The sequence below is a fragment of the Typha angustifolia genome, chromosome 13 (assembly GCF_048772165.1).
Source record: "Typha angustifolia cultivar Huaian chromosome 13, ASM4877216v1, whole genome shotgun sequence".
NCBI lineage: Eukaryota > Viridiplantae > Streptophyta > Magnoliopsida > Poales > Typhaceae > Typha > Typha angustifolia.
In genome coordinates, this window is record NC_133251.1 from 12,602,158 (window position 1) to 12,628,000 (window position 25,843).

Sequence of the window (25,843 nt, forward strand, 5' to 3'; positions counted from 1 at the left end):
CTCCTCTCCTTTCATTTTCGTCTCTTCCTCAATTCATATTCCTCGCTCTCCGTCTCCGTGAGATCATCGTAAACCCTAGAATTCCAAGCAATTCTGATCTGTTCTGCGCTCTTTTTGAGATAGAGGACGGTGATTCGAGCGGAGGTGGTGGTGGTGGAGGAGGAGGAGGAGGAGGTAAATCTCTTCCGCCTCTACATCTCAGAGATACGAATGATTCTGGTATTCCTCACCCTCTCTCTTTCTCTTAGTCTTAGTCTCAGTTGGTCTTTAGGTTTGAAATTGAAAATTATTCAACGTTTTCTCGTTATTTATCGTTTCTCCCTCTCTTGTGATTCGGGTCATGATGGATTTTCAACATTTTTAGAAATAATTCTTGATCATTTAATTGGATCTTGGGGATTCGTTCATTCCTCCTTGGATTTAGTTTCTGTTTTCGATTTAAATTTGGAATTTATTGTGTTCATTGTCCATTCTAATTTGTTTTTTTAGTCTGGCTCTCTATCTTGATATTTCCCCAATTCTTATTTCATTTCCATCTCACCTGCAAAGTCTGCACTCCAAGATTCTTCATCGAGGAGGATACCCTAATTCCTGAAGCCTATCTCTGAGAGTCTTGCTATCATCGGTTATATTAGGGCCAAGATTGCTTTCCTCTCGTTTTATAATTCATATTTTCGTGAATTGGATTTTAACAGTTTTGCATCATTCTTTTTTATCTCCTCCTTAATTTGACCTTAAAGTTAGTCAGATAATTGCCCCGAAATTCCTGTAACGTACAACTGCTATATCTGATGGTCTATATAAGGAATACTTTGTAGTACCATGCTCTAATTAAGGCAAACTAAGTATTTGATAATTCCCTGTGCTGCGTTCATTACCATTTGTTATAGTTTTAAGAAAATTAAAGCTCTAGTCCATAATGACTCCCTGCTTTCTAAATATCTCAGGTAAAAGAACTAAAAATCAGAACTTGTAAGTTATCGGCATGATTGGATTGGGCTTTCACTTTCAATTTGGATTTGTCTTGTTCTACCATCTTTTATTTTTCTCAGTAACAAAAATATTGTGATGAAGGTTTTCACTTTTTAGTGACGATCAAAAGAAGTCAGGCGTTATATGTTCTTTACCGAATCAGATGCGGAAGAGATGAAGGAAACATTCCGTCATTTCTGTACTAAATTACTCTAATGTTTTTTCTGTCTTTATAGTAGCACTTGTGTTGATCTGATCGTCCCTCTCTAGGCACGTTTTGTTGTGATGTATGATGAAATCTACCTGAGGATATTAAAACCTTATGAAGTTTTCCTCTGCAATGGGAAGGTACATTTCTTGCAATATTGCCTTTTTTTGTTTCTATTGTATTATCATTCATCTGAACTAGTGGACAACCAACATCTTCTATGTTGGAAGCAAGGTTGATATTTAATAAATGATGATAGTTATCATGTTTCTTAGAAGGTGGCAAGATAGCAATATGCTCTTTGTTTCTCCCGTGTCTAAATATATCTTGTGTCTTAAAAATCATTAAAAGAGATCATATTTCAGGCACAGAGACTTGTTCCTTCTAGCTAGTTTACTCTTCTATTTATGTTTTACAATTTTAAATTTGTTTATTGATTATTTTGGCTTATGTGAACTACTGTGAGGATTGTTTACTAGTTGCGAGTAAGGATTACTTACCTAATTGTGAGCTTAAAAGTTAAAACTGCAAGTATTATTTAGGGGTTCAAAATAGGAACTCCTATGAATGTAACAAATTACTTTAGATGTATATATTTCTTTGATCTCTTTAGTTCAAAATAGTAACTCCTATTAAGGAGTATGTATGGATAAGTTATTAGTTTGAGTCCAATGAGGTGCAGATTGATTTACGTTGTCAGATAGTGAGGAACATAATATTCAGGATATGTTAGGATGTTTATAGGTGTATGTTGATTTCGAAACTTGCATTTTTGAATAGTGTAGTCTATTTCAACATCTTTATCCATGCTATTATTATGAAATATTTTTAGTATCTTTGTCTTTCATGATTACAACCATAGCATTGCATACAAATGTACGTATGTAGCATATGTAGTTACACGATTATTCGTGTATTAATTCTTGATATGAAAATGTTAAAAATGAGTGATATATCTCCCTAATTTCTCCTTCTAGAGTAAAACCTTCTTTTCTAAGATATATTAATACTAGCATACAAATGTATATACCACATATGCAGTGACAGTAAAGGTACATATCAAAATGTTATACTTTATTATTTCAATTTCAACAAGCTTTATAGTAAACACTTTTTAAATCTTTTGGTTGGTGAAAAATGTGAACCTTAATTTCATTTTGATGGAATGGTATGGTCCCATGAGCTAATAAATTAAAGGGTGACAAAACATTTGCCGTCTTCTTAAGAAAGAGAATGGATATTATCTGCTAATGGGGCACCACAGTCTGATAACAAGGAATAATTTATGTAATTTTATTCACAAATAATTTCTATAATTTTATTCACTGTCTTTGAACCAACTGCATATAAACTGGGATGCATATAAGCTGGGATAGTTATTGGAATTATCTATTGCCTTTATTTCACCAACTTATAGTCTTAGACTCATCTTGTTCTACCATCTTTTATTTTTTTATCAGCAATAAAAAGGTATGCAGTATTCTAATGTACAAGTAGTTGTTACAAATGTAAGCAATTAGGTACATATTTTCTTCTATAACTCATAACTGATGCATTTTGTTAGTGACAATCGGAAAAATTGTCACATATCAGCAGTCATTCACTGAATCAGATGTGGAAGGACTGCAGGGGTTCCAAGTTCGCTTCTGTACTAGGTTATTTCATAGTTTTTTGGTCTTCCAATCACACTAGTTGATCTGTTTGTCCCTACTAGGCACATATTACTGTGGCTGAGAATCTACCTGAAGATTATTTTTACCAAAGCCTTAAGAAGATTTTATCTGCAATGGGCAGGTAGATTTCCTTCCAATATCTCCTTTTGTTTGCTGTTAATATAATTTTTATAGGAAATTAAGAACTAGCAGCTTAAAATGATGTCATTTTGCAGTGTAAAGACCATGAGGTCCTGTTATCATCAGAACCCCCAAATGCACTGCTCTATTAACTTATAGATCTGCAAATCTGAGCATATCCAGACAAGGTAGGCTTTGTAAAGGATGGATATCATGTTAAAAGGTGTGAAGATCATAACATGCTCTTTGTTTCTTATATATGTGAAAAACCTCTAGACATACGTATGCATCTAACCTTTAGGCAATGATATTGTTCGTTCGCTTAAGTAAAAGTCGGAAGAAATATTAAAAACGAAAGTAGAGATGAACGCCAAGATTTTAACGAGGAAAAACTCAAAACGGGAAAAAAAAAACCACGGATCCAAACTCGGACCAAAACCAATCACTATAATAGTAGCAGTTACAAGACTGACTCACAAACAATCCGTCGATCCAAACGACTTTGTTCCTCTCAGTCTTCATCGCTAGAACCTACGATTCACTGCTTCTTGTGATTGAAGTCCAATCTCAGTAGCCCTCGAGATTGATCTTTCGTCTAGATAGCCCTTAAGACGAAAGATTAAATTCTTGTAGAACCTTGTTCATTGAATAACCGATGTAGCCTCAAGAAGTCTTCTTCAATAATGCTTCTTCCACACCCCAAGAGATAGGGTTTCATAATCCTTATATATGATCTTCAAAATAGAGCCAAATCCAAGTCTTATCCGTACTCACCAAAGTACAAGATAGAGTCAAATCCAAATCTTATCCGTACTCACGAAAGTATAAGATAGAGCCAGATCCAAGTCTTATCCGTACTCACGAAAGTCCAAGATTTTCAAACTTCGTTGGTGCATTCGAACGCGGTCCGGATGCGTTCGAACGACATGACTTGATCTCATCTCCATAGATAAATATAATTTCTAGCGTCTGTCTTACGGACAGGCAACATTATTTTTCAAACGTGGTCTCATTTTAGACTTTAAAAATATCAATCTAGAATAGAAAATATTTTTATTAACTTTGAAAATAAAACCATTAAAAAAATATAATTTCATTTAATTTTACTTTAATCTAAAAGTACTTATTTATTAAGTTTATTTTATATCTATAATTACTTTAATTTATCTATATAATAACTAATTGTTAAGAAAATAAACAGCAAACCACAATGATCGAATAAAAAATATTCATATAATAGAGTATCACTGATAATACAATAAGTTTGCAATTCTTCAAACCAGAGATTTTCTAGACTTGTGTAAAGCTCATATACATGTAAAAAATACACTTAGAATATTTTGTACACAATTGCCAAATATTAAAAACTTAACAATATGCCTTTAAGTCATCAAAACTCAAAAGAGTTTAGATTTTAGGAACAGAGACTTTCCCTTTCTAGCTAGTTAACTCTTACACTTCATTTTAGTTTTTAAAGCTGTTTTTTTTAAAATAGCTTAGCCCATTAAAACTATTATGAAGATTTGGGTAATAGCTTTGACTGTGATGCATATATGGAGCTACTATTTTTGCTTTTTGTGAATAAGGATTACTTTCCTAATTGTGAGCTTAAAGCTGCAGTTATTACGTTGTTCCTTAGCACTTTTAGGGCAAAATTAAGTTCTTTCGTCACTTTTAGGTGCAAAAATAGGAATTCCTAGGAGTGTAACAAACTACTTTCTATATGTGTATTAAGGAATAATCTATATTAATGGAACCTATTGTAATGCAAATTGATTATGTTATTCAGAAATTGCATCTTTCATATATTATCTCAATGTATCATATGTAGAATTTTTAAAGTGAATCTATTTTCTCATCTTTCTCTATTATCAGTTAGTAGTATATGTTACTGCTCTAGGAAATGATTTCATTGAGTATAAACTTGTAAATAATATATTAGATACTTTATTAGTATATCCATATGTTTTTCGTGAAATATAGGATCGCAAACACATGTTTGTCCCATTTGAATTGATACAATTATTAAAATTATAGTTCATGATATGAGACTATTGGAATATTCGCAAAGATTGATATATCTTTATATTTTTTTCCATTCTAGATAATGATCTCTCATTTATAAGATATATCAATGCTTAATATAAATGTATATATATATATATATATATACACACACACCGCATTTTTTAAAAGTGGATTTTACATACATACATACATATATATAATATGCAAATGATACATAATAATATACCATATATGATAATTTAACTTCACTTTAGTGATGTAATAAACAATTCAAGCATATTTTCTGGCTGTTGTTAGTGAAATAAGTGAAACTTAATATCCTGTTGGTGGAATGCTGTGGTTTTCTTCTCTAATGAACAAATATATTATTGCATTCAATAGTGCCTGAATATAGGATTATCTAAATAAGAAAAGAAACAATATATCTTTTATTATAGCTCTACAATCTGGCGTGAAAAAGTCACTTAACAGACCTACTTCATGTAAGTTGTGGGTAGTGTGCATTCATTTTTCAAGTGAGCCTACTTCATGTGAGCCTACTTCATGTAAGTTGGGGGTAGTGTGCATTCATTTTTCAAGTTTACAAACCTTGTATAATGATGAAAGGAGATTGATGGTAGGAGCATTAGCTAATAACTACTGATTGGATAGAGTAATGTTTTACTTGTTATCCAAGCCTTTTCTGCCATAATTAGGTTTTTAATATAGATTTGTATCATCTTAACAGAATTTATTCCTACAAGATATCTTGCTTTCCATTTTGAAGAACTTATTTGTTTTTTTACTATTTAATTCCTATTTATGATGCTATTTCCAAAACGAGTTAATTTATGAAAGGGTTTAATAGTGACAATAACTCAATAGCTTGAGAGAGATGGGAAATTATAAGATTCTATATTAATTTTTTGTACTGAGAAGCATAAGTCTACATTTCCACTAATGATAGCTATATGCGTATTCACTAATGGTAGCTAAACATAAGTTCTACACTTTTACTGATGATCTTTTTACAAGCAATTATTTGAGTAAACCACTAAACCAAAGAAATATTGCAATATTTCCTGACTCAACAAACATTTGGTTAATTAAGATAGAACACAGAAATATTGCCCATCTGTTTTCAATGCAGGATAGCGCTTTCTTCACAGATTCATATATCCCCTTGATCTAGAAAAAATATTGGGTATTCTTTCGGTTCTACATCATAGCTTGTTAGTGGGATTTGTTATTTCATGTGGTATATTTTGATTAACATTGAGTTATGATCAAAATAGAAGCATTTGTGCTTAGCTTGATTCTCAAGATATTGTTATGATGAATAATATGACCTAAAACTGTTTAGATGTACATCCATTGGCTTGGTGGATTAACCATTAATGCTTCTCTGAATTGATGAGATCTAAAGATTTTGTGCTTCTCTGGTTCTTTCTTTATAGAAATAAAGACTGATTTGGGTGAATTCTCATTCGAGACCTCTGTATGTGTTATGTACCCTTTCTCTCTCTCTCTTTTCCGTCATATTTCCTTTGATTTGCATCAACACTTCTTTCTGCCATCTTAAGAGGATCCTGATTTTTGTTGCATAGATCTTGATCATATTTTGCTAAAGCTTTGAATACTTTTTACCTTGATTTTGCCGTAATTACTTTATGATCTCACTATTTGCTAACTCTAGTTTATGTTGATCACTTATAATATCTAGATGATCCGACTTCTTGGTTCAAAATAATCTACATTGCCATGTTATCTATATCCTGGCTATTCATCAAATGGTTCAGATTTTTAACAGTAGCATAAGTAAGTTCAGTTGATGTTGATACCTAATACCTTGTATGTTGATTTATTGAATTCTAATTTTGCATCTAAAAATCAGATATGCATCCTTATGTGCTGCTATTTTTCCTATCATATTGGTCGTAAGTTATTTTAACTTACAGTTTTGTTTGCTAAGGGTTTGTTGTTTTAAAATTCTATCTAGCACATATTTTGATTCCAAATTCATTTCATCAGATTTTCTTTATCAATGTTTTTGTAAGTTTAAGTTTCTTGCTTCCTAACAATAATTTTTATCTTATTTCTAGCCTAATCTAAGCAATAGTCATATAAAAGAACCACCCATCAAATCCTTTTTTTACTAGATGATGATCCTATTATGTGTATCATCAATCAAATATCTAGAGTAAAAGATCTTCATCTGACTATCTGAGTCTTAAATTGGACCTAATCTACTATTTGTCGTTACATTTGAAATTTATATTGAACCTTGACCACATTTTTTCAATTATAGTATAGTAATGTGGGATTAATTACTCTTTACCTCTCTTCATCTCTATGATCAAAATTTGTATTCTCTATCATGTAGAGTCTCTAGACTATTTGTGTTTCTTAGACAACTCTTTAAAAAGGTTCCCTTAAAACGCATGAGCCTATATTTAGCTTAAGATATCAATATATTATATTATTCCTGTGTGAGTCATTGCATGCATGCACATGTTCTTGCATGTAGAAATTTGTAGTTCCATTCACCTATGCATGAGTTTATTCTCAATAGATACTTGTATCTCATAGCTAGTTTGTGTGTGCACGCACGTACAATGTTGACTCCTTGTGCACAAGCTTGTAAATGCACGTGGCACATGTATGCATCTATTAGTACGTTACTGTATGCATGGATGGCCATGCCGGTGGTGTCTTGGCATGTGGTACGAGGGGTGTCGCACGGCACCCCTCCTAATAGCTTTGCTGCTTGCCATTGACCTCGTCATCGAGCTATCCATCGTCGTCGTCATAACTGGAGCTTGCATCGGGTGCCCTAGCTCGAGGGAGGAGGAAGAAACATCTTGAGTGATAGAGAGAGAGGGGGGGTTATCAGTTAAAAACTTAAGTTGTGGATCCAGATCTCTCCTCCCTCGAGCTAGGGCACCCGACATGAGCTTGGGTGATGGCAAAGGTAAGCGGCGATCAGCAACGGCGAAGGTGATCGGCAACTGCAAAAGCAAAGGTGAGTATCCCTTACCTTTTTCTCTCCTTCTCTTACGGCACATGTCGTGCTAGCCGGTGGTCGGCAAGGTCTCCGTGCCTATGGCACGGCCATCGTTGACTGTATGTCTGTATGTGTCATGTGTTTGTAATATATGTTATTCATGTGTCTGCGACTCTATATGTAATGAGCATGTGCATGCATCTATTAGTATACTAATGTATGTCTGTATGTGCCATTCATATGTCTACAATATGTCATTCATGTGTCTGTGACTCTGCATGCAATGCTAAGCAATGAGTGAAAGCAAGATTGAGAGTGCATGTTTGCCGACATACATCACACACAACTATATATTCATTCTTGTGCAAGATCATACTTGCATATATGTGAATACTCTGGTAATTATGTGCACGAGCTCATGCTTGAGTGTGCAAGTTCCTTTGCATGACAGATTATTTTTGAGTACACAACTTTATTCATTTGTATGCCACATAGAGAGTATGTGTATATTTCTATTGCATAAGTTCTTTTGTACATGTGCAAGCATATTCATGGACCTATTGTTTTTGTGTGTTTAGCATGTGTGCAAAATGTATGTGTACTCATTCTTGTGCAAGATCATACTTGCATATATGTGAATACTCTGGTAATTATGTGCACGAGCTCATGCTTGAGTGTGCAAGTTCCTTTGCATGACAGATTATTTTTGAGTACACAACTTTATTCATTTGTATGCCACATAGAGAGTATGTGTATATTTCTATTGCATAAGTTCTTTTGTACATGTGCAAGCATATTCATGGACCTATTGTTTTTGTGTGTTTAGCATGTGTGCAAAATGTTTTTTGTGTGGTTGTATGCATGCATAAGCCAAATAATGTCAATATTGTGCTTATGGATCTTATTTTTTATGTTAAATACTGATAATGGTGTTAGTAATAGTGGTTGTTGGTAATGTTAGTTTTCTGATTCAGATGTTCATGGTATCTGTGGTTGTGGCGATGATAGTTATTTATGTTGTTGTTCCTATTGTTTTGGTGTTTGTGGTGATATTTGTTGATATTATTATTTATATTTTGTCGATAATATTGATTATCCTTGCTCTGCTTGTTGATTCTGTTGCCATTATTTGTGTTGTTGCTTTAATGATGGTGATGCTTAGGTGGTAGTGGTTGTAAATGATTTTTTACTTTTCTAACTGTTATGGTTTTGTATGCATGTTTCATGATGGTATTGGTGGTTGTTGATTTTGTTGTAATTGTTTTCTCGTTGCTACAATGTCCTGAGTGTTTGTTGTGATTGATGATGATAATATTGTCATTGTTTCTATTGATTGGTGGTAGTGATGATGATAATATTGCTATTGCATGAGTTCTTTTGTATATGTGCAAGCATATTCATGAACCTATTGTTTTTGTGTGTTTAGCATGTGTGCAAAATATTTTTTGTCTTGTTGTATCCATGCACGAGCCAAATAATATTAATATTGTGCTTGTGGATCTTATTTTTTATGTTAAATGTTGATAATGGTTGTTGGTAATGTTAGTTTTCTGATTCTGATGTTCATTGTAGTTGTGGTTGTGGCGATGATAGTTGTTTATGTGCTTGTTCCTATTGTTTTGGTGTTTGTGGTGAAATTTGTTGATATTATTGTTTATATTTTGTCGATAATGGTGATGCTTAGGTGCTGCTAATGTGGTAGTGGTTGTAAATGATTCTTTACTTTTCTCACTGTTATGGTCTTGTATGTATGTTTCCTGATGGTACTGGTGGTTGTTGATTTTGTTGTAAATTGTTTTCTCGTTGCTACAATGTCCTGAGTGTTTGTTGTGGTGATTATTGTGGTTGATGATGATAATATTGCTATTGTTTCTATTGATTGGTGGTAGTGATGATGATAATATTGCTATTGCATGAGTTCTTTTGTACATGTGCAAGCATATTCATGAACCTATTGTTTTTGTGTGTTTAGCATGTGTGCAAAAGTTTTTTTGTCCTGTTGTATGTATGCACGAGCCAAATAATGTTAATATTGTGCTTGGGGATCTTTTTTTTTATGTTAAATGCTGATAATGGTTATTGGTAATGTTAGTTTTCTGATTCTGATGTTCATTGTAGTTGTGGTTGTGGCGATGATAGTTGTTTATGTTGTTGTTCCTATTGTTTTGGTGTTTGTGGTGAAATTTGTTGATATTATTATTTATATTTTGTCGATTATAGTGATTATCTTTGCTCTACTTGTCCATTGTTCTTATTGTTGATCTAATGATGGTGATGCTTAGGTGGTAGTGATTATTGTAAATAATTTTTACTTTTCTCACTGTTATGGTCTTGTATGAATGTTTCCTGATAGTACTGGTGGTTGTTGATTTTGTTGTAACTGTTTTCTCATTGCTACAATGTTCTGAGTGTTTGCTGTAGTGATTGTTGTGGTTGATGATGATAATATTGCTAGTGTTTCTATTGATTGGTGATAGTGGTGAATTGTTGAGGACTTTAGTTAGTTGATTTGTAGCCTTCCTGGTTTTGCTAATGTTATTGCGGATATTGTGATCTGTACTATTGAGTGATTATTGTTGGTGATGTTTTTAATGTGGCTGTTGATATTGTTTTACTATTTTAGAGTTGGCGGTGGTGATAAATGTCATTGATGGTATATTTGATATCATGGTTACTTATTTATTTATTTCATTTTTATAGTGATGCTAATGACAGTGGGCGTTGGTGACAGCAATGGTTTTATTATTTATAGTTGTTCTCTTATATGCTATTATCATTGTTGTACATGATGCTCATTTAATGGTTGTTTGTAGTAAAGATGATAATAGTGGAACCGGTAGTAGAGCTTTTAATGACAGAGATGGTAGAAGTGATGGATGTTTGGTATTGTTTGTAGCATTACTGCTAAAGATTTATTGTGTGTAAAGTATTGAATATGGATGTGGGGACAGGTAAGGGTGTCCAATAATTCAACGTTTATCAACATCAGAAACTTGACTTTATCTAGTCGAGTAAAACAGTTCTATATTAAATGTATTAAGTTCATATCAGCAGCAGGAGATGGCCATATTAAATGTAGATGTAAAGTAAGAGGTTCTTATCAGCAATTGAGAGGTAACAGTTAAACTAGTAATAGTAGTTTTATCATTCTTTTTTTATATAATAATGCAAAATATATTAGATGATTTCACTAAGTATGACTCCAGGTAGTGCAATCTCCACTAACAGCAGGGGTGACCACCAAACAAAGATATCAAGTAAGAGTTGTAAACAACGGTGAATGATCAGGTAATCTTTAGACCTGTAGTGGTTTATAATTTGAACCACTGTGCTATTTCAAGGGATGATTTGTCGGACAAGACTAATTGAGAGGTAAGTATTGGTTTTATCATTCTTTTTTTTATAATAAGATAATATATTTGATGATTTTATCAGGTATTACTCCTAGAGAGCACAATCTCCGTCAGCAGTAGGAGTGATTGCCAAGTAAGGATGTCAAAATAGTCATGTAAATAACAGTGAAATATCTTTACCAATCAAAGCTAATGTCCAAGGTAATCTTTAAACTTGTTGTAGTGGTTTTCAATTCTAATGTTTAGTTTGCTTTATAATATAATGTAGCAAATGAATTTAATAAGCAAATGAATGTAGCAAATGAATTTAATAGGCAAATGAATATAGCAAGGGCAACCTCACCAGGTAAGTGCACACTTGCATAGTTGCATATATATACTCACACACGTATGTATAAATTATTACATGCACATATGCACAAGCTCAATAAACGTAGATAAACTTCACATTAGAAATGCTGATTGCTATGGTTGGCATGTTGTGTTGGTGATGGGTGACAATATTTTGGTCTCTTTGGTGTTGGTGTTGGTGTTGGTGTTGGTGTTGGTTTTGGTGTTGGTGTTGGTGTTGGTGTTCGTGTTGGTGTTGGTATATTAATGATAAGTAGTTTGCTGTGTTAATGGTGGTGGTGGAAGTGGTGTATAGATCATTACCAAAGATCATTCTCACATGAGGCTTGACCTATGGTGGTGATGATGTTGTGGTTGTGGTGGTGTGGTTTTTGTAGCGGTAGTTATATTTATTATTATCTTGTTGTCATGCTAGTACTAGATTTGTCATTTAATTGTTGTGCATGGTGATGATGATGGTTATTATTGTGGCAATGGTAGTGACATTACAGTATTAGTATTGATGGGGGTTTTGGTGTGTTTGATGATAACTATGGTGTTTTGCTAGTGGTGTTGGATTACGTTGCAGCAGTTACTTTGTTGGTGGTTATAGTATTTTTCATTGTTGGCATTTTGTACATGTTATGATGTTTATTTGTTTGTCGTTGTTAATGTTTTTATGTTTATATTGATGATGATTGCTGTTTTGTTGTGGTTGCTTATTATAGTTTTGTTATGTTATTCTCTTTTTGTGTGTGTTGACTTATGTGCCTGCTAATGTAAGAATTTTGTTTTTTTTTTGTTGAGGAGGGTTTGATGGGGTGATGGTATTGTGTGTTTGATGATTATGTTTTTTTGCTGCTATTGTAATTGTGTAATTCTTCTTTCATTGTAATTTTTTTGTTACTGATATGTCATTGTGATTGTTGTTGCCAAAATGATGTTGGTGTTTCAGGTGTTGATTGCTTTTGTATTGATTTTTTTTCTTTGAGTAAATTATTGTGGTGTGATTTTTGTGACCATCGTGTTGATGATTTTAGTTTCTTTTTTATTCTGCTACTATTATTGTGGATACTTTGTTTTACATAGTTGAGTGATTGTTGTTTTTGATATTAATATCAATATTATTGTATGTAAATGCTGGTAATAACTGGCATCATTGGTGTTTTTAAACATACTTATGTTAATTTATTTCAAAATGACAGTGATGATAGTTGTGTTTGGTGATCTTTCTAGTTATTTTCTTTTATGCTATTATCATTATTGCAGATGTTGATAACTTGATGTACATGTGATGGTTGTGATACTAGAGTTGTATGATTGCTTTTGTATTGATTATTTTTGAGTAAATTATTGTGGTGTGATTTTTGTGACCATCGTGTTAATGATTTTAGTTTCTTTTTTATTCTGCTACTATTATTGTGGATATTTTATTTTATACAGTTGAGTGATTGTTGTTGTTGATATTAATATCAATATTATTGTATCATTACTGCTGGTAATAACTGGCATCATTGGTGTTTTTAAACATAATTATGTTACTTTATTTCAAAGTGACAGTGATGATAGCTGTGTTTGGTGATCTTTCTAGTTATTCTCTTTTATGCTATTATCATTGTTGCGGATGTTTGATATACATGTGATGGTTGTGATACTGGAGTTGTATGTGATTGTGGTGGTATTAATAGTTGGAAATCGATGTAGAAGTATCAGTAGATGTTGGGTGTTTTGACTGTGTTTGTTGTTTCTAGTGTACTTTTGCTGTTTGTTTGATTCTAACTTATTGCTAATGATTTGTTATGCAAAGTATTGGAGATGGTGTTGGTGGTAGTTCTTACTTCTTACTGCTATGTTGTAAGATTAAAAAATTACAACTAAAATTTTACCAATCACACCCTACAATTTTTCTATTTTCTGATTAACAATCCCTCTTTCAGTATTTTATAATATAACCTCTTGTATTTTGATATAATTTTTATATAATATCCTGACATTATTTTGATTAATGATATTAATTTTATTATATGATTTATATCATTCTATTAATTAAATTACTAAAAGATCCTTAAAAATTTTATTTCATACTACCTAAATCAAAATCATCGTTCCTAAAACTAAACTGTACTAAATCTAATTATCTTTCCTAAAACTAAATCATATTCTATTAAATCTAAATTCTCTTCTTCAAAACTAAATCTTGTGTAAATTATATTTCTTAAAACTAGACTCTCTGAATTATCTTTTCAAATTTAAAATCATCTTTCTCTAACTAAACCCTCTTCCTTAAGGATTAATCTATATATTTTATAAATTACTAAGTATACTTTAAGGTTATAGATAGGTTAAATAATAGAAAGATTGGGCTTTTAAAATTAAATGAATAAGTATTTTATATTAAATACATACATTTTTATAATGAGTATTTACACAGAGATTTGAGTAAGAAAAAAAAATTAGAGAAAATATATGGTGTGATTTGAAAATTTTTTTTTTTTTTTTTTTTGCATGTGTCCTCACAAGTTTTTTATTTACTTATATACCCTTCTAATTTTATATTTCGTACGCATACCATTTAAAATCGATGATTTTTATCTTTTTATTGTAAGTTAAAATCTTATCAATTTAAATAGGTGAAAAGCCAAATGCTGTTAATCGGAAGAAAAGATTTAAATAAAACGAAGCATATTTTTTTGTCTTTTTATTGTTGAAAAAACATTAATTCTTAGATAAGCTCTAATATTAATTGAAATTTTTTAAATAATAAATGGATAAATTTTTTTTTTTACCCTAAACTATTACTCATCTTTATAATGACCTTTGAATTCTGTTTTTTGGTACATAATAACTCTCTGAACTATTAGAAAATAGTGTTATTATTTTCGAAGGCTAACACTAGTTTAAACTCTTATAGCATATTCCATCCAAAGTCGGGAGGTGATTTCTCCAATAGCCTTAAAAAATGATCAAAAGAGATGATAGATGGCTTATTAGAGTTAAGAGTTAGGTTAAAAACTCCCTTAAATATCTTTTTCAAAAAAGGTCTAAATATGTTCGCATGCCCGTGTTTGAACAACACTTCAAACTCTTATTGACTGTGTATTTAAAGAACACCAAAATTTGTGTTTGAATTTAAAAAAACTTGTTTTTCATTTCAATATTCTTTATTTTTCATTTTGATTTTCTTCGGCAATCTTTCCAACACTTATGTATATGCTTATATAAAATTTTTAGATATATACATTTAAAATATTTTGAATGTTAATTACATAAAATCCTTACAATCTCTTCTTTTAGCAATCTGTGACAAAATACCTTTTTTTTTAAAATATAACGTCTAAACTCACTTGCTATAAATTCCTATTAGAGTGTATCACAAAGTGTTATGAGATTAGCAAATAATAAAATAATCATGTAAGCACTCAAATACATATATACCAAGTGAAAAGCAGGTGTAATATGAAAAAAAAAATTATGCATGTCAAGCAATCATGCATAGCTTGCTATTCATGTCAAAAAAAAAAATCATAATCCAATCACATTATTTTTCAACCAATAAATTCTAAAAAAAAAAGCATAGAACATTCTAAATCTCATTTTGCAAACAAAAGTACCTACTCAAATTCAAAGAATTTCATCGTGCAATAGTTTTAAATCACTTAGAAATCAAAATTTATCATTTCACTTTACAAAAGAAACAAGGCATACTAATAAAAAATCAAGAAGGATTAGATACATAACTAGGCGGTTTGATCACACAAACTAGTAAATAGAAGTTTTAATTGTAGCGTCTTAATAATTTACTCTAGTAAAGCACTAAAATATTAGATAATTCTAATTTATCAAGAAGACACTAAATTGAAGTCAAATCAAACTTAGGTCACATTTTCTTTTTTCAATTCAAAAGTATTTTATTTTTTATTTTTTATTTTTCTCTTTATCTTTTATGTCAATAATTATTTTGGTGTAATGATAGCTTTCACAAAAGTTAGGTAGTCATTTCCTTGTAATGTACTATATTGAAAAACATATGGCTCATGAATGATATACGGATGTGTGGTGTCAAACTAATGGTAATAAAAGCGAAATTAAGTCAAAATGTTAAATAGTGAAGATAAATCTAATAAGGAAGATATCCAGAGAATTATACAAATTAACACAACGATTAATCATAATAACTATAATGGATATGCATAGAATGTGATAAAAAAAAATTTAAGACTAATTAAAACACTTAAAAGATAATATATCATTTTTTTTAACAAACAGGCTACCGCCTCTGTTTTTGTTGAAACTTAATTAGTATTATAATCGTTCACTTAGTCCCAATAAAAAAAAAAGTGAATACAATCTAAAATAACAGTTGACCCTAAAGGCCTTACAAACATCAAAGCTATAATAATCCAAATAACCATTCTTCTACCGAAAACATCCATACTAACTTCAAACTAATAGTATATAGGTATCGACTTGCTACCCAATCAACACTAATATTAGTTACACAAGCAATAGCAGGCAATTTAACGTCAATTACATAGCATTTTTTCAAAATATTTGAAGAGAGCAGCAAAAATAAAACTCTATAGCATTATCTTCAATCTTCCTCCAACTCTACCACCTTGGTCAGTAAGTTAGCATTCGTCAATCAACGAGCTTGTTTCGCCGCCTTCTCTTCTTAAATCCCCTCCTACCCACAAAGCTCAAATCATTGCACTTAACTAGATATACCACAATTTTTTTTTCTCTCTCCACAGTAGAAAAACAAGAAGGTCACTTATGTTAGAAAGCTTCACATGATGTGATATAGTTATTAAAAATTCTATTATTTCTTTCTAACCACAGAGTCTAAATCATTGCACTCAACTAGATATACTACCGTTTTTTTTTTCTCTCTCCTCAGTTTTAAATTGGTCATTTGGAACTAATCTTTCACATGTTTCACCTTACTTGGAATTCTCGGTACTTCATAATCTGTTGCAGCAATTTACCACCAAATTTACAACTCAAAAAGAGATGATCCATTGACTCATCTTCTTTATAAAAAAAAAAACATAGGTAGAATTGTCGATCCAACCTTTCTTGAGCAAATTATCATTAGTCAATACTCTGTTATTGCATACTAATCACAAAAAGCTCTAACTTTTAAAGGTATCTTTAGCTTCCAGATTATTGGCAAGCTTTTAAAAATAGCACCTCCATTATTAAGGAATATAGAGGTTTAAAAGTGAAAATATCATTACTTTTCTATCTCTATCTGACTCGGTCATTACACATATCTCTCCATTCACCTCTTTTAGGCCAAACCTCAGACAGTTTCATCTTCATTCTAGATTATATTAAACAACTAAGGATATCTTACCGCAAGAGAATAATCTCCAATCCTTTCCAGAATTTCAACTTTTTTTTTTTTTTTTGCCATTGTGAATTTTTGGCACGCCAGATTATTGGCAAGCTTTTAAAAATAGCACCTCCATTATTAAGGAATATAGAGGTTTAAAAGTGAAAATATCATTACTTTTCTATCTCTATCTGACTCGGTCATTACACATATCTCTCCATTCACCTCTTTTAGGCCAAACCTCAGACAGTTTCATCTTCATTCTAGATTATATTAAACAACTAAGGATATCTTACCGCAAGAGAATAATCTCCAATCCTTTCCAGAATTTCAACTTTTTTTTTTTTTTTTGCCATTGTGAATTTTTGGCACGCCAGATTATTGGCAAGCTTTTAAAAATAGCACCTCCATTATTAAGGAATATAGAGGTTTAAAAGTGAAAATATCATTACTTTTCTATCTCTATCTGACTCGGTCATTACACATATCTCTCCATTCACCTCTTTTAGGCCAAACCTCAGACAGTTTCATCTTCATTCTAGATTATATTAAACAACTAAGGATATCTTACCGCAAGAGAATAATCTCCAATCCTTTCCAGAATTTCAACTTTTTTTTTTTTTTTGCCATTGTGAATTTTTGGCACGCCAGTTTTAAACATAGCTCTTGAAATACTCCGCTCTAAAAAGTAGAGATCCTACTGGAATTAACTAGCTTGAATGAATTAATCTTGACTTTCTTATAATATCTCTGCATAATTATCAAGGCCCATAGCTGATGTTATGAATTTTAAAGCTTTCACCACCACTTAGCTAGTAGAGATTTATTTAAATCATGAAGATAAACAATCCCTATTCCTCCAAATTTCTTTTTCCTACACACTTTGTCCCAACTAACCAAAAGCATATCCTTTTTTATTATCCACTACCCGTCCTTCTTAACTTATCAATTCATTTTTACACTCATATCGGCATGTTAAAGAAAGAGAGAGTATAATGGAATAGCACTTAGAATAGAATTTATCGGCATGGTAATACGAACCCCCAAGGACAATAGTTTGTCTTTCCATCCGGCTAATCTTTTTTCCACCACCGACATCCACTCCGTCCTAAGCTTGCCATCATGTAAAGGGAGCCCTAGATATTTAATTTGCAAATCTTCCATCTGACAATTCATCGTAGTAGCAAACTTTCTTCCTTTCTTCTTATTATTCCCTAAATATATTAGAGAATTTTTTCCAAAGTTAATTTTTAAACCCAACATAGCCTCGAACTCATAAAGAAGGAACTTGAACATAATAATCACATCTATTTATTTGCTCGCGGGAACAACAGGGTATTATTAGCATATTGCAAGATAATATATCAAATGTTAATATAAGTTACTCCAAATAACGATAATTTTATGTCACAAGAGTTACTCTAATTCAATAAGTGCATCACATTTTAAATTTTTTCTGAAAAATGAAGCAAACTATGATTGAGAGTAAATGAAAATGAGAAAGGTGATGAGACCAAAACCAATTAAATCCTGAAAACAACAAGGATCAACACCAATCCTATAAAGAGATTTTAAATAAAAATCCAACTAACATATAGGTAGGGCATAATAAGCGGCCTCTAGTTGAAATATCTAATTAAGGGATCATTTGATTATATCACCCCGAATGGATGCTAAACTATTTTTTTTTTTAAATCCAAATTTGTCTAATTTTTACCTTACAAAGAAAAAGAATGATTAAATTTTTATAAAATGTATAATATCGTATGTCCAACTACGCCACAATGATGATAAACATGTATGTATTTAGATGACAATAGGAAGGTGCTTAGATGAGTGTATCCGGCCAGATTTAAATATCAACGACACCGATTTAATTGGGATGTTATTAAGTATCCATTGTTTCTCCCAAAAAAAGAAGAAGAAGAAGACATGTACATAAATAGATCTTTTTATTTCAGTATATTTTCTAAGACGAGAATATGCATATTCCTTATGAGCATGCTGTGTAGGAATGACATTCGGGCCGGGTTCGAGCCGGACTAGAATATTCTAATCCTTTACCGCCCACTAGCCTATTACATATTATACTTGTGTTGGGTATAATGGCTCTAACATAATGCATTAAATATAAAAATTATTTAATTTTATTGGGCCGAGTTTAATGGGCTTATATGAAGATCTCATGATGCAGCATTTTTGTGATTAGTTTTTTAATCTCAATGACCCTTAAGGTTAATCTTTCTGTCATAGTGAACAACCAAATATATGTGTGAACATCTACAGGATGTGTTCAAATAGCCAAAATAAGCTCTCTATATATGTGAACGTAGTGCGAATGGCTACAGGGTGCGTTTGAACGGGCCTAGAGTACTTTCAAACACTTTGTTCAAACGGCAGACTAAATAGTTAAATGCAAAGTGCTTGTTCCGGTGCCTTTAAGTAAAATTTCATACTTCTTCAACCATCATAACACCGTTTAGGCATTTCAATAATGACTCTAAAATTATTTTGAATACTTTAATTTTAAAATTAATCTTTTACTTTAATATTCTTCATCAAATATCACATTCCTTATACATATACTCATACATAAAATCTAGGCATATTACATGAATATAAATTATATTTTAAAATATAATTTGTTAATTACATAAGTAGAACTAAACCTAACAAAATCTAATATATTTTTACCAGCTTCTTTACAAACTTGAAGTTATCTACTATTTTAAAATATTCCACCAAAAAATATGGTGAATCTAATGACTAACAAATATACACATTTATAATCTAAAATAATATATAAAAGATAATATACATATATATATAATTTTTAAAATAATGTATTTATATAATATAAATATCATATTAATAATTATAGCTCATATGTAACAATAAGAGAAAACATATTAAGCATCATACCGCTTGCTCTCTAAATGTCTAAAAGTAATATATTATTGTAATTAATATGACTCACTCTCATGTAGCTACAGTGCCACACACCTTGATATATAATAAATTTCTTCAGTTGGAGTAGTAAATAGTAGTCGTGATGGACTCCATTAATTTAAGGAACTCAAGCAGGGATGCGTTGGAGGAACAACAAGGCAATGATGTCCTTGAGCTCAATAGAATTCGTGTATGAATCAACGTACTTGTACATGGCTTCTACCATCCGGCTATAATTGGCAGGTCGTTTAAGAATTGGCATAGGAACTGCTGTTGGCTTGAGGAATGCTTGATTTGTAGTCTTCCATGCGTCTTCCATCGAAGTTTGGAGCTTCTTCGTTGCTACCTCCATTGTTGAGTTGTATTCCTTCATATAGTTGTCCATTGAGGTCACAAAATGTCCTCTCTTACGTTCAAGCTGCAAAAATTTATAAATTTGTTCGTAGTAGTCTTTAGCAATTAATACTAAGAATCTAAGGATGATATGTATAGGTTATCTAAGAGCTAGTATGCATGATTAATTTTGTGTTTACTATCCTTATGATCTATATTCTCTATATATATCCGCGCTTTATTTTATTTTCCACTGTTGTTTGCAATATTTAAATTAAAGTATAATGATTGCATTCCTTATTCACATTCTTTTTTAAAATGTTATCGGAGGTCACGCGGATAAGAATTGAGAATTATAGAGCCAACTCAAAATGTAAAAGAGTAAATACCTCGGCTGAGACGACATCATCCAAGAATCGAGAAATCATACTTGAAGCTTTCACAATATCAGGAAATGTAGCAACCCACTCGAACGCCTCCTTTGTTGCTACATCGCCCATCCCGACAAAAGAAGCACAAGCCAGCATTCGATAGCATGTGGTAACCATGAAACGTTTAAATGCTCTTCAAAGGTTGGGACAAAGTCAATGGCATACCCTTCAACTTCTTGGAGATAACATTTTGCTAATTTCTTTAACTGCAACGAGCAAAATATATGTAATACTAATTCTTCAGGATGTACAAGGTAATTAAGAACCATAAGTGTACGTATTAAGATGATCTACGATCCCAAAATTTTAAGGTAAGGTAAGAAGGATAGCTATAGTATACTTCTTCTATCAGGTAAGAAACATGATATTTCTCCTCGGGTGCTAGTTCATCCTCAAATTCTTTGTTTGTGTTGACAAGTTTGAGAAAGTAATGCTTCAAATACTCAGGTAGCTGCTCAGCAGCCTCTGTATCCCACCTGTACACAGTTACCACTTTTTACGTGTTATAAAATGTGGAATCATGTACTATAAATCTATTCATTATTCATTTTAAGAATATGAGTAAAATAGATTTAATAAAAATTGATGAAAATAGAAAAAAAATTTAAAAAAATTATCTCTACACACATGACCGACATGAGGCCGTGCCAATCGGTACAACTCGACACGGGAGTGTGCCATTGGCACACCTCCCGTGCAAGTGTCATGTCTCTACCGGCATGGCAAGTGTCGATCGGCATGGGACGTGCTGACCGGCACGGTTATCCATGGCATACATGAAATATATCCAGTATAACAAGTTAGTTTTTTTTCTTTGTTTTTGTCCTAAAATTTCTTATACATCTACTGCTAATTAGATTTGTGTTGAATGTTCTTATTGGTTTGGTGAACTTGTTTTTTATTTTTGGGTATTTCTTTAGGAGCTTCTGTTGAAATCAAACGGACAACAGAGTTGGTGGATATAAGTTTTTAGGTATTTACATATAACAATCAGCATAGTAATAGAGTTGCTAGAATAAAAAATGGTCAAGTTTTTCTTATTGAAAATAGAAGAAAATCATGCAGCCTAATATAAATACTAGTTTATGATGCCATTTTTAAGTGCATGCTTTCAATTTTAGTATCCATAGATCTAGAAATAACCAGAGAGTCTTGTGTATAGTTGTTTTGCGGTGACAAAGTTTTGAAATGAGATATGTAAATAAATAGTGCATGAGCGTTGAGATTATATAAATGGTGTTTGCATGTAATTTGTTTGTTTATACTGACTAGTTAAATGCACATAAAAAGTATATTACATACTGTGTGTCGTTTAAACTGGACTTTCCCTATAGAGATATACATCCAAACCACCGTGCATCACATCTTACAATATGCCTCATTTTAGAGTGACAAAGAAATGAACTTAGAAGTTGGAACATGATCAGGTGTCTTAGAATCTTAATGAAAGATAATATATATATATATATATATATATATATATATATATAATATTCAAAATAATGTATTTGTACAGCATAAACGTCATATTAATAACTGTAGCTTATATGTATTAATGACATAAAACATATTAAACATCACATCAATTGCTCTCCTAAACACATTAAATCATTTGGCAACTCGGGCTCGCCGAGTCCGATCTACAAACTCTATCAAAAACAAACCAAAATCGATCAAAGCAAATGACACAATTGGAATAACTTCTATTCATAGGCTAGTTACATACTGATATCCATCAAATCATATGCCACGGTACACAGTACATAACTTTTGCAATTAATATGATTCACTCTCATGTAGCCACACACCTTGATATATAATAAATTTCTTCGGTTGGAGTAGTAAATAGTAGTCATAATGGACTCCATTAATTTAAAGAACTCAAGCAGGAATGCGTTGGAGGAACAACAAGGTAATGATGTCTTTGAGCTCAGTAGAATTCGTGTATGAATCAACATACTTGTATATGACTTCTATCTATCATCCGGCTGTAATTGGCAAGTCGTTCAAGAATTGGCATGGGAACTGCTGTTGGCTTGAGGAATGCTTGATTTGTAGTCTTCCATGAGTCTTCCACCAAAGTTTGAAGCTTCTTCGTTGTTACCTCCTCTGTTGTGTTGTATTCCTTCATGTAGCTATCCATCAAGGTCACAAAATGTCCTCTCTTACGTTCAAACTGTGAAAATTCACAAATTTATACGTTTATAATAAGAACTAAAGATGACATATATAGGTTATCTAAGAGTTAGTACGCATGATTAATTTTGTGTTTACTTAGCGTTACGATCCATATTCTCTCTCTCTCTCTCTCTCTCTCTATATATATATATATATATATATATATCCACGCTTTATTTTTATTTTTATTTTTATTTTTTGCAAAAATCATATTAAAGTATAATGATTGCATTCCTTAGTGACAATTTTTTTTTAAAAAAAATAATCAAAGGTCTCAGTTTTGATAAGATAATGCAGAGGGTCATGCGGATAAGAATTGAGAATTATTGAGCAAACTCAAAATGTGAAAGAGTAATTAATTACCTCGGCTGAGACGATATCATCCAAGAATCGACCGATCATACTCGAAGCTTTCACAATATCAGGAAATGTAGCAACCCACTCAAACACCTCCTTTGTTGCTACACCGTCCATCCAGACAAAAGAAGCACAAGCCAGAATTCGATGGCCTGAGGTAACCAGTGAAACGTTTAAATGCTCTTCAAAGGTTGGGACAAAGTCAATGGCATACCATTCAACTTCTTGGAGATAACATTTTGCTAACTTCTTTAACTGCAACAAGCAAAATATATGTAGTACTAGTGCATTAATTCTTCAGGATGTACAAGATAATTAAGAACCATAAGTGTACGTATTAAGATGATCTGCGATCCCAAAATTTTAAGGTAAGGTAAGAAGGATAGCTATAGTATATTTCTTCTATCAGGTAAGAAACACGATATTTCTCCTCGGGTGCTAGTTCATCCTCAAATTCTTTGTAGGTGTTGACAAGTTTGAGAAAGTAATGCTTCAAATACTCAGGTAGTTGCTCAGCAGCCTCTGTATCCCACCTATACACAGTTACCACTTTTTAGCAGAATCATGTACTATAAATATATTAATCATTCATTTTCAGATGAGGAAAAGAAAGAATATTTGTACGTAATTGTGAAGCATATATAGCTTAAGAAGTTCTTTCTCTTTACTTTGGGAGTCATTCACATAATTGATTTGGAAAATTATTTGACTTTAGCTTGCAAATAGAACATAATTTTTCTCCAGATAATAGCTCCTGAAGGTGGATTGATAAAGACGATCAGTACGTAGTTCTATATGATGACTGCATATTTATATCACTCATGTTCATATATTGTCTCAATTAACTAATTAGTAGTTAAATATAACAATAGCATCAATTGAATGATGAGGAGTCGTATGCAGTCAATTGAGATAATTAATATAGACCTCTGTATCGCATCAGTAAGCTGTCGACACTCCTCCAAAGTTGCATAGACGTCGTAAGTATCATCCAGGATAGATAGGAGGCCAATCACTTTCGTAGTCATCAAACGAGAGCGAGAATAGTGGGGCTCAAAAGGTACTCCTACGATCCAAAAATAACACTCCACTATGCGATCCCGAGCGTATCCTAACTTTAGAAGATCTGATTCCTTCCACCATCTGCAATTTGAATTACAATATTAGATGAAACTTATACCAATTTCATAGAGAGGAATAGGATGCAATATATAGCATTCAGATAGTATTCAAGTTGGCATTACGCAGTCCTACTGCGGCAAAATAGCAGGAACACAGCCGTACTGCTTTAGTGTAATTTATCGGTCATACTACTGAGAGAAGTTGAGCGAGCAACTTACAGAGTTATAATCTTCAACTCCTCACATTGAATAGACTGCACCAGATTGAAATCCAACTTTGCAAGCTCTAGGACCGAGTTGTTACATGCATCCTCCGCTTCGTATTCGGAAATGTAACGTCTTGCCTCTAGTCTCTTCATCCTCCTAAACAACGGCGTTTCAAGAAAGCGTGACACTTGCGGCGCTAGAGGATGCTCCAAACTTTTCTGCATAGATTTCAGATGGTTCTTAGTGAACAAAATGGCCTCCTCGAGTATGTCCTCTCCGTGAATGCCAAGGTAAGCTGCATTATATAGGCTCAATAAGCCCCTCGGATCATCAGCTAAGGTTGCTTTGAAACTGCTGTTGCCGTCTTTGAACTTGCTAAATTCATCTGCAAAATCACTTATGTTTCTCCATAACTTGCTTTATATTAACAAGAAGTCTGACTAATTAAACTAATTCAAAAGGAAATGCGAATTTGTTGCTGCTCGTCATAATTCAAGGCTAAAGTAAAATGTAAAGTTAATGTATATATATATAATAAAGTAAACTGTAAATTTAAGGTATATATATATATATAGAGAGAGAGAGAGAGAGAGAGAGAGAGAGAGAGAGAGAGAGAGAGTTACCAGCAGGGACACGATAGCCTTGTTGTCTGAGCAACCTAAACCGGAGAGAAACAGCATCGAGCTCGGAGCTTTCGAATTTGGCATCATAGGCATGGCTTAATACCTCGTCAATCTCCTTTTCAAAGTGATAAGCTATGCCGAGATGTTGGATCGCATCAATCAAACGAAACTTTTCAACCAAATCAGTAGCAGATACTAGTTTTCCCCTTACTTCTTCCTTCAGTTCTTCAATCCTTTGCCTTATCCATGAATCCGACTTCTGTAACATGAAAGCAATTTATTTCAAATTAAGGCGATCAGGCAATCTTAGGCCTTTTAATTAGCAGTTGAGTTACAAAGAGATGTCAGAAAGGAAGTTTAATTTAATTTATGCATGCGTGCGTGCCTGTGGAGCAATCTCCTGCCTTTTGATTAGCAGTTGGTTTACAAAGAAATGCAGAAAGGAAGTTTAATTTAATTTATACATGCGTGCATGCCTGTTGAGAAAGAGAGGTTGGCTTGTAAGTTGCAAAAAAGTCACCCCAAAGCGTGGGATGATAGCCTGCAGACTTGCGACCAACTTTTGCAGGATAAATGGCCAGAGGAGTACTCTCCATCTTTCAAAATGATCTTCAGATGTTGCTCTCTATTAACAAATGAAAC

The 25,843-nt window shown here is 32.3% G+C and overlaps 2 protein-coding genes and 1 long non-coding RNA gene across 7 annotated transcripts in view; 2 read left to right on the forward strand and 1 right to left on the reverse strand.

Annotated features, from left to right (window-relative positions):
• Positions 1–20,218, forward strand: LOC140772870 (la-related protein 6B-like). Of its 5 annotated transcripts, XM_073115098.1 has the most exons (5): positions 1–219; positions 1,243–1,320; positions 2,895–2,974; positions 3,069–3,161; positions 20,087–20,218. In XM_073115098.1, the coding sequence occupies exons 1-4, from the start codon at positions 211–213 to the stop codon at positions 3,130–3,132; spliced, it is 231 nt and encodes a 76-aa protein (XP_072971199.1). In that variant the 5' UTR covers positions 1–210; the 3' UTR covers positions 3,133–3,161; positions 20,087–20,218. The 5 variants fall into 5 exon arrangements, 2 of the variants coding, with proteins under 2 accessions (XP_072971199.1, XP_072971198.1); XR_012106351.1 differs by lacking the exon at positions 20,087–20,218 and having other exon boundaries at positions 948–1,320; positions 3,069–4,973; XR_012106352.1 differs by lacking the exon at positions 20,087–20,218 and having other exon boundaries at positions 1,075–1,320; positions 3,069–4,973.
• Positions 1–25,843, forward strand: part of LOC140774798 (uncharacterized) — a 35,649-nt gene that overhangs the window by 4,187 nt on the left and 5,619 nt on the right. The window lies entirely within an intron of this gene.
• Positions 20,079–25,843, reverse strand: LOC140774899 (alpha-humulene synthase-like). Its single transcript, XM_073118084.1, has 8 exons — positions 25,666–25,843; positions 25,202–25,460; positions 24,591–24,963; positions 24,178–24,393; positions 23,602–23,783; positions 23,257–23,549; positions 22,676–22,891; positions 20,079–20,435 (listed from the first exon to the last, which is right to left on the reverse strand). Exons 1-8 carry the CDS (start codon positions 25,795–25,797, stop codon positions 20,079–20,081), a joined length of 2,028 nt encoding a protein of 675 aa, XP_072974185.1. The 5' UTR covers positions 25,798–25,843.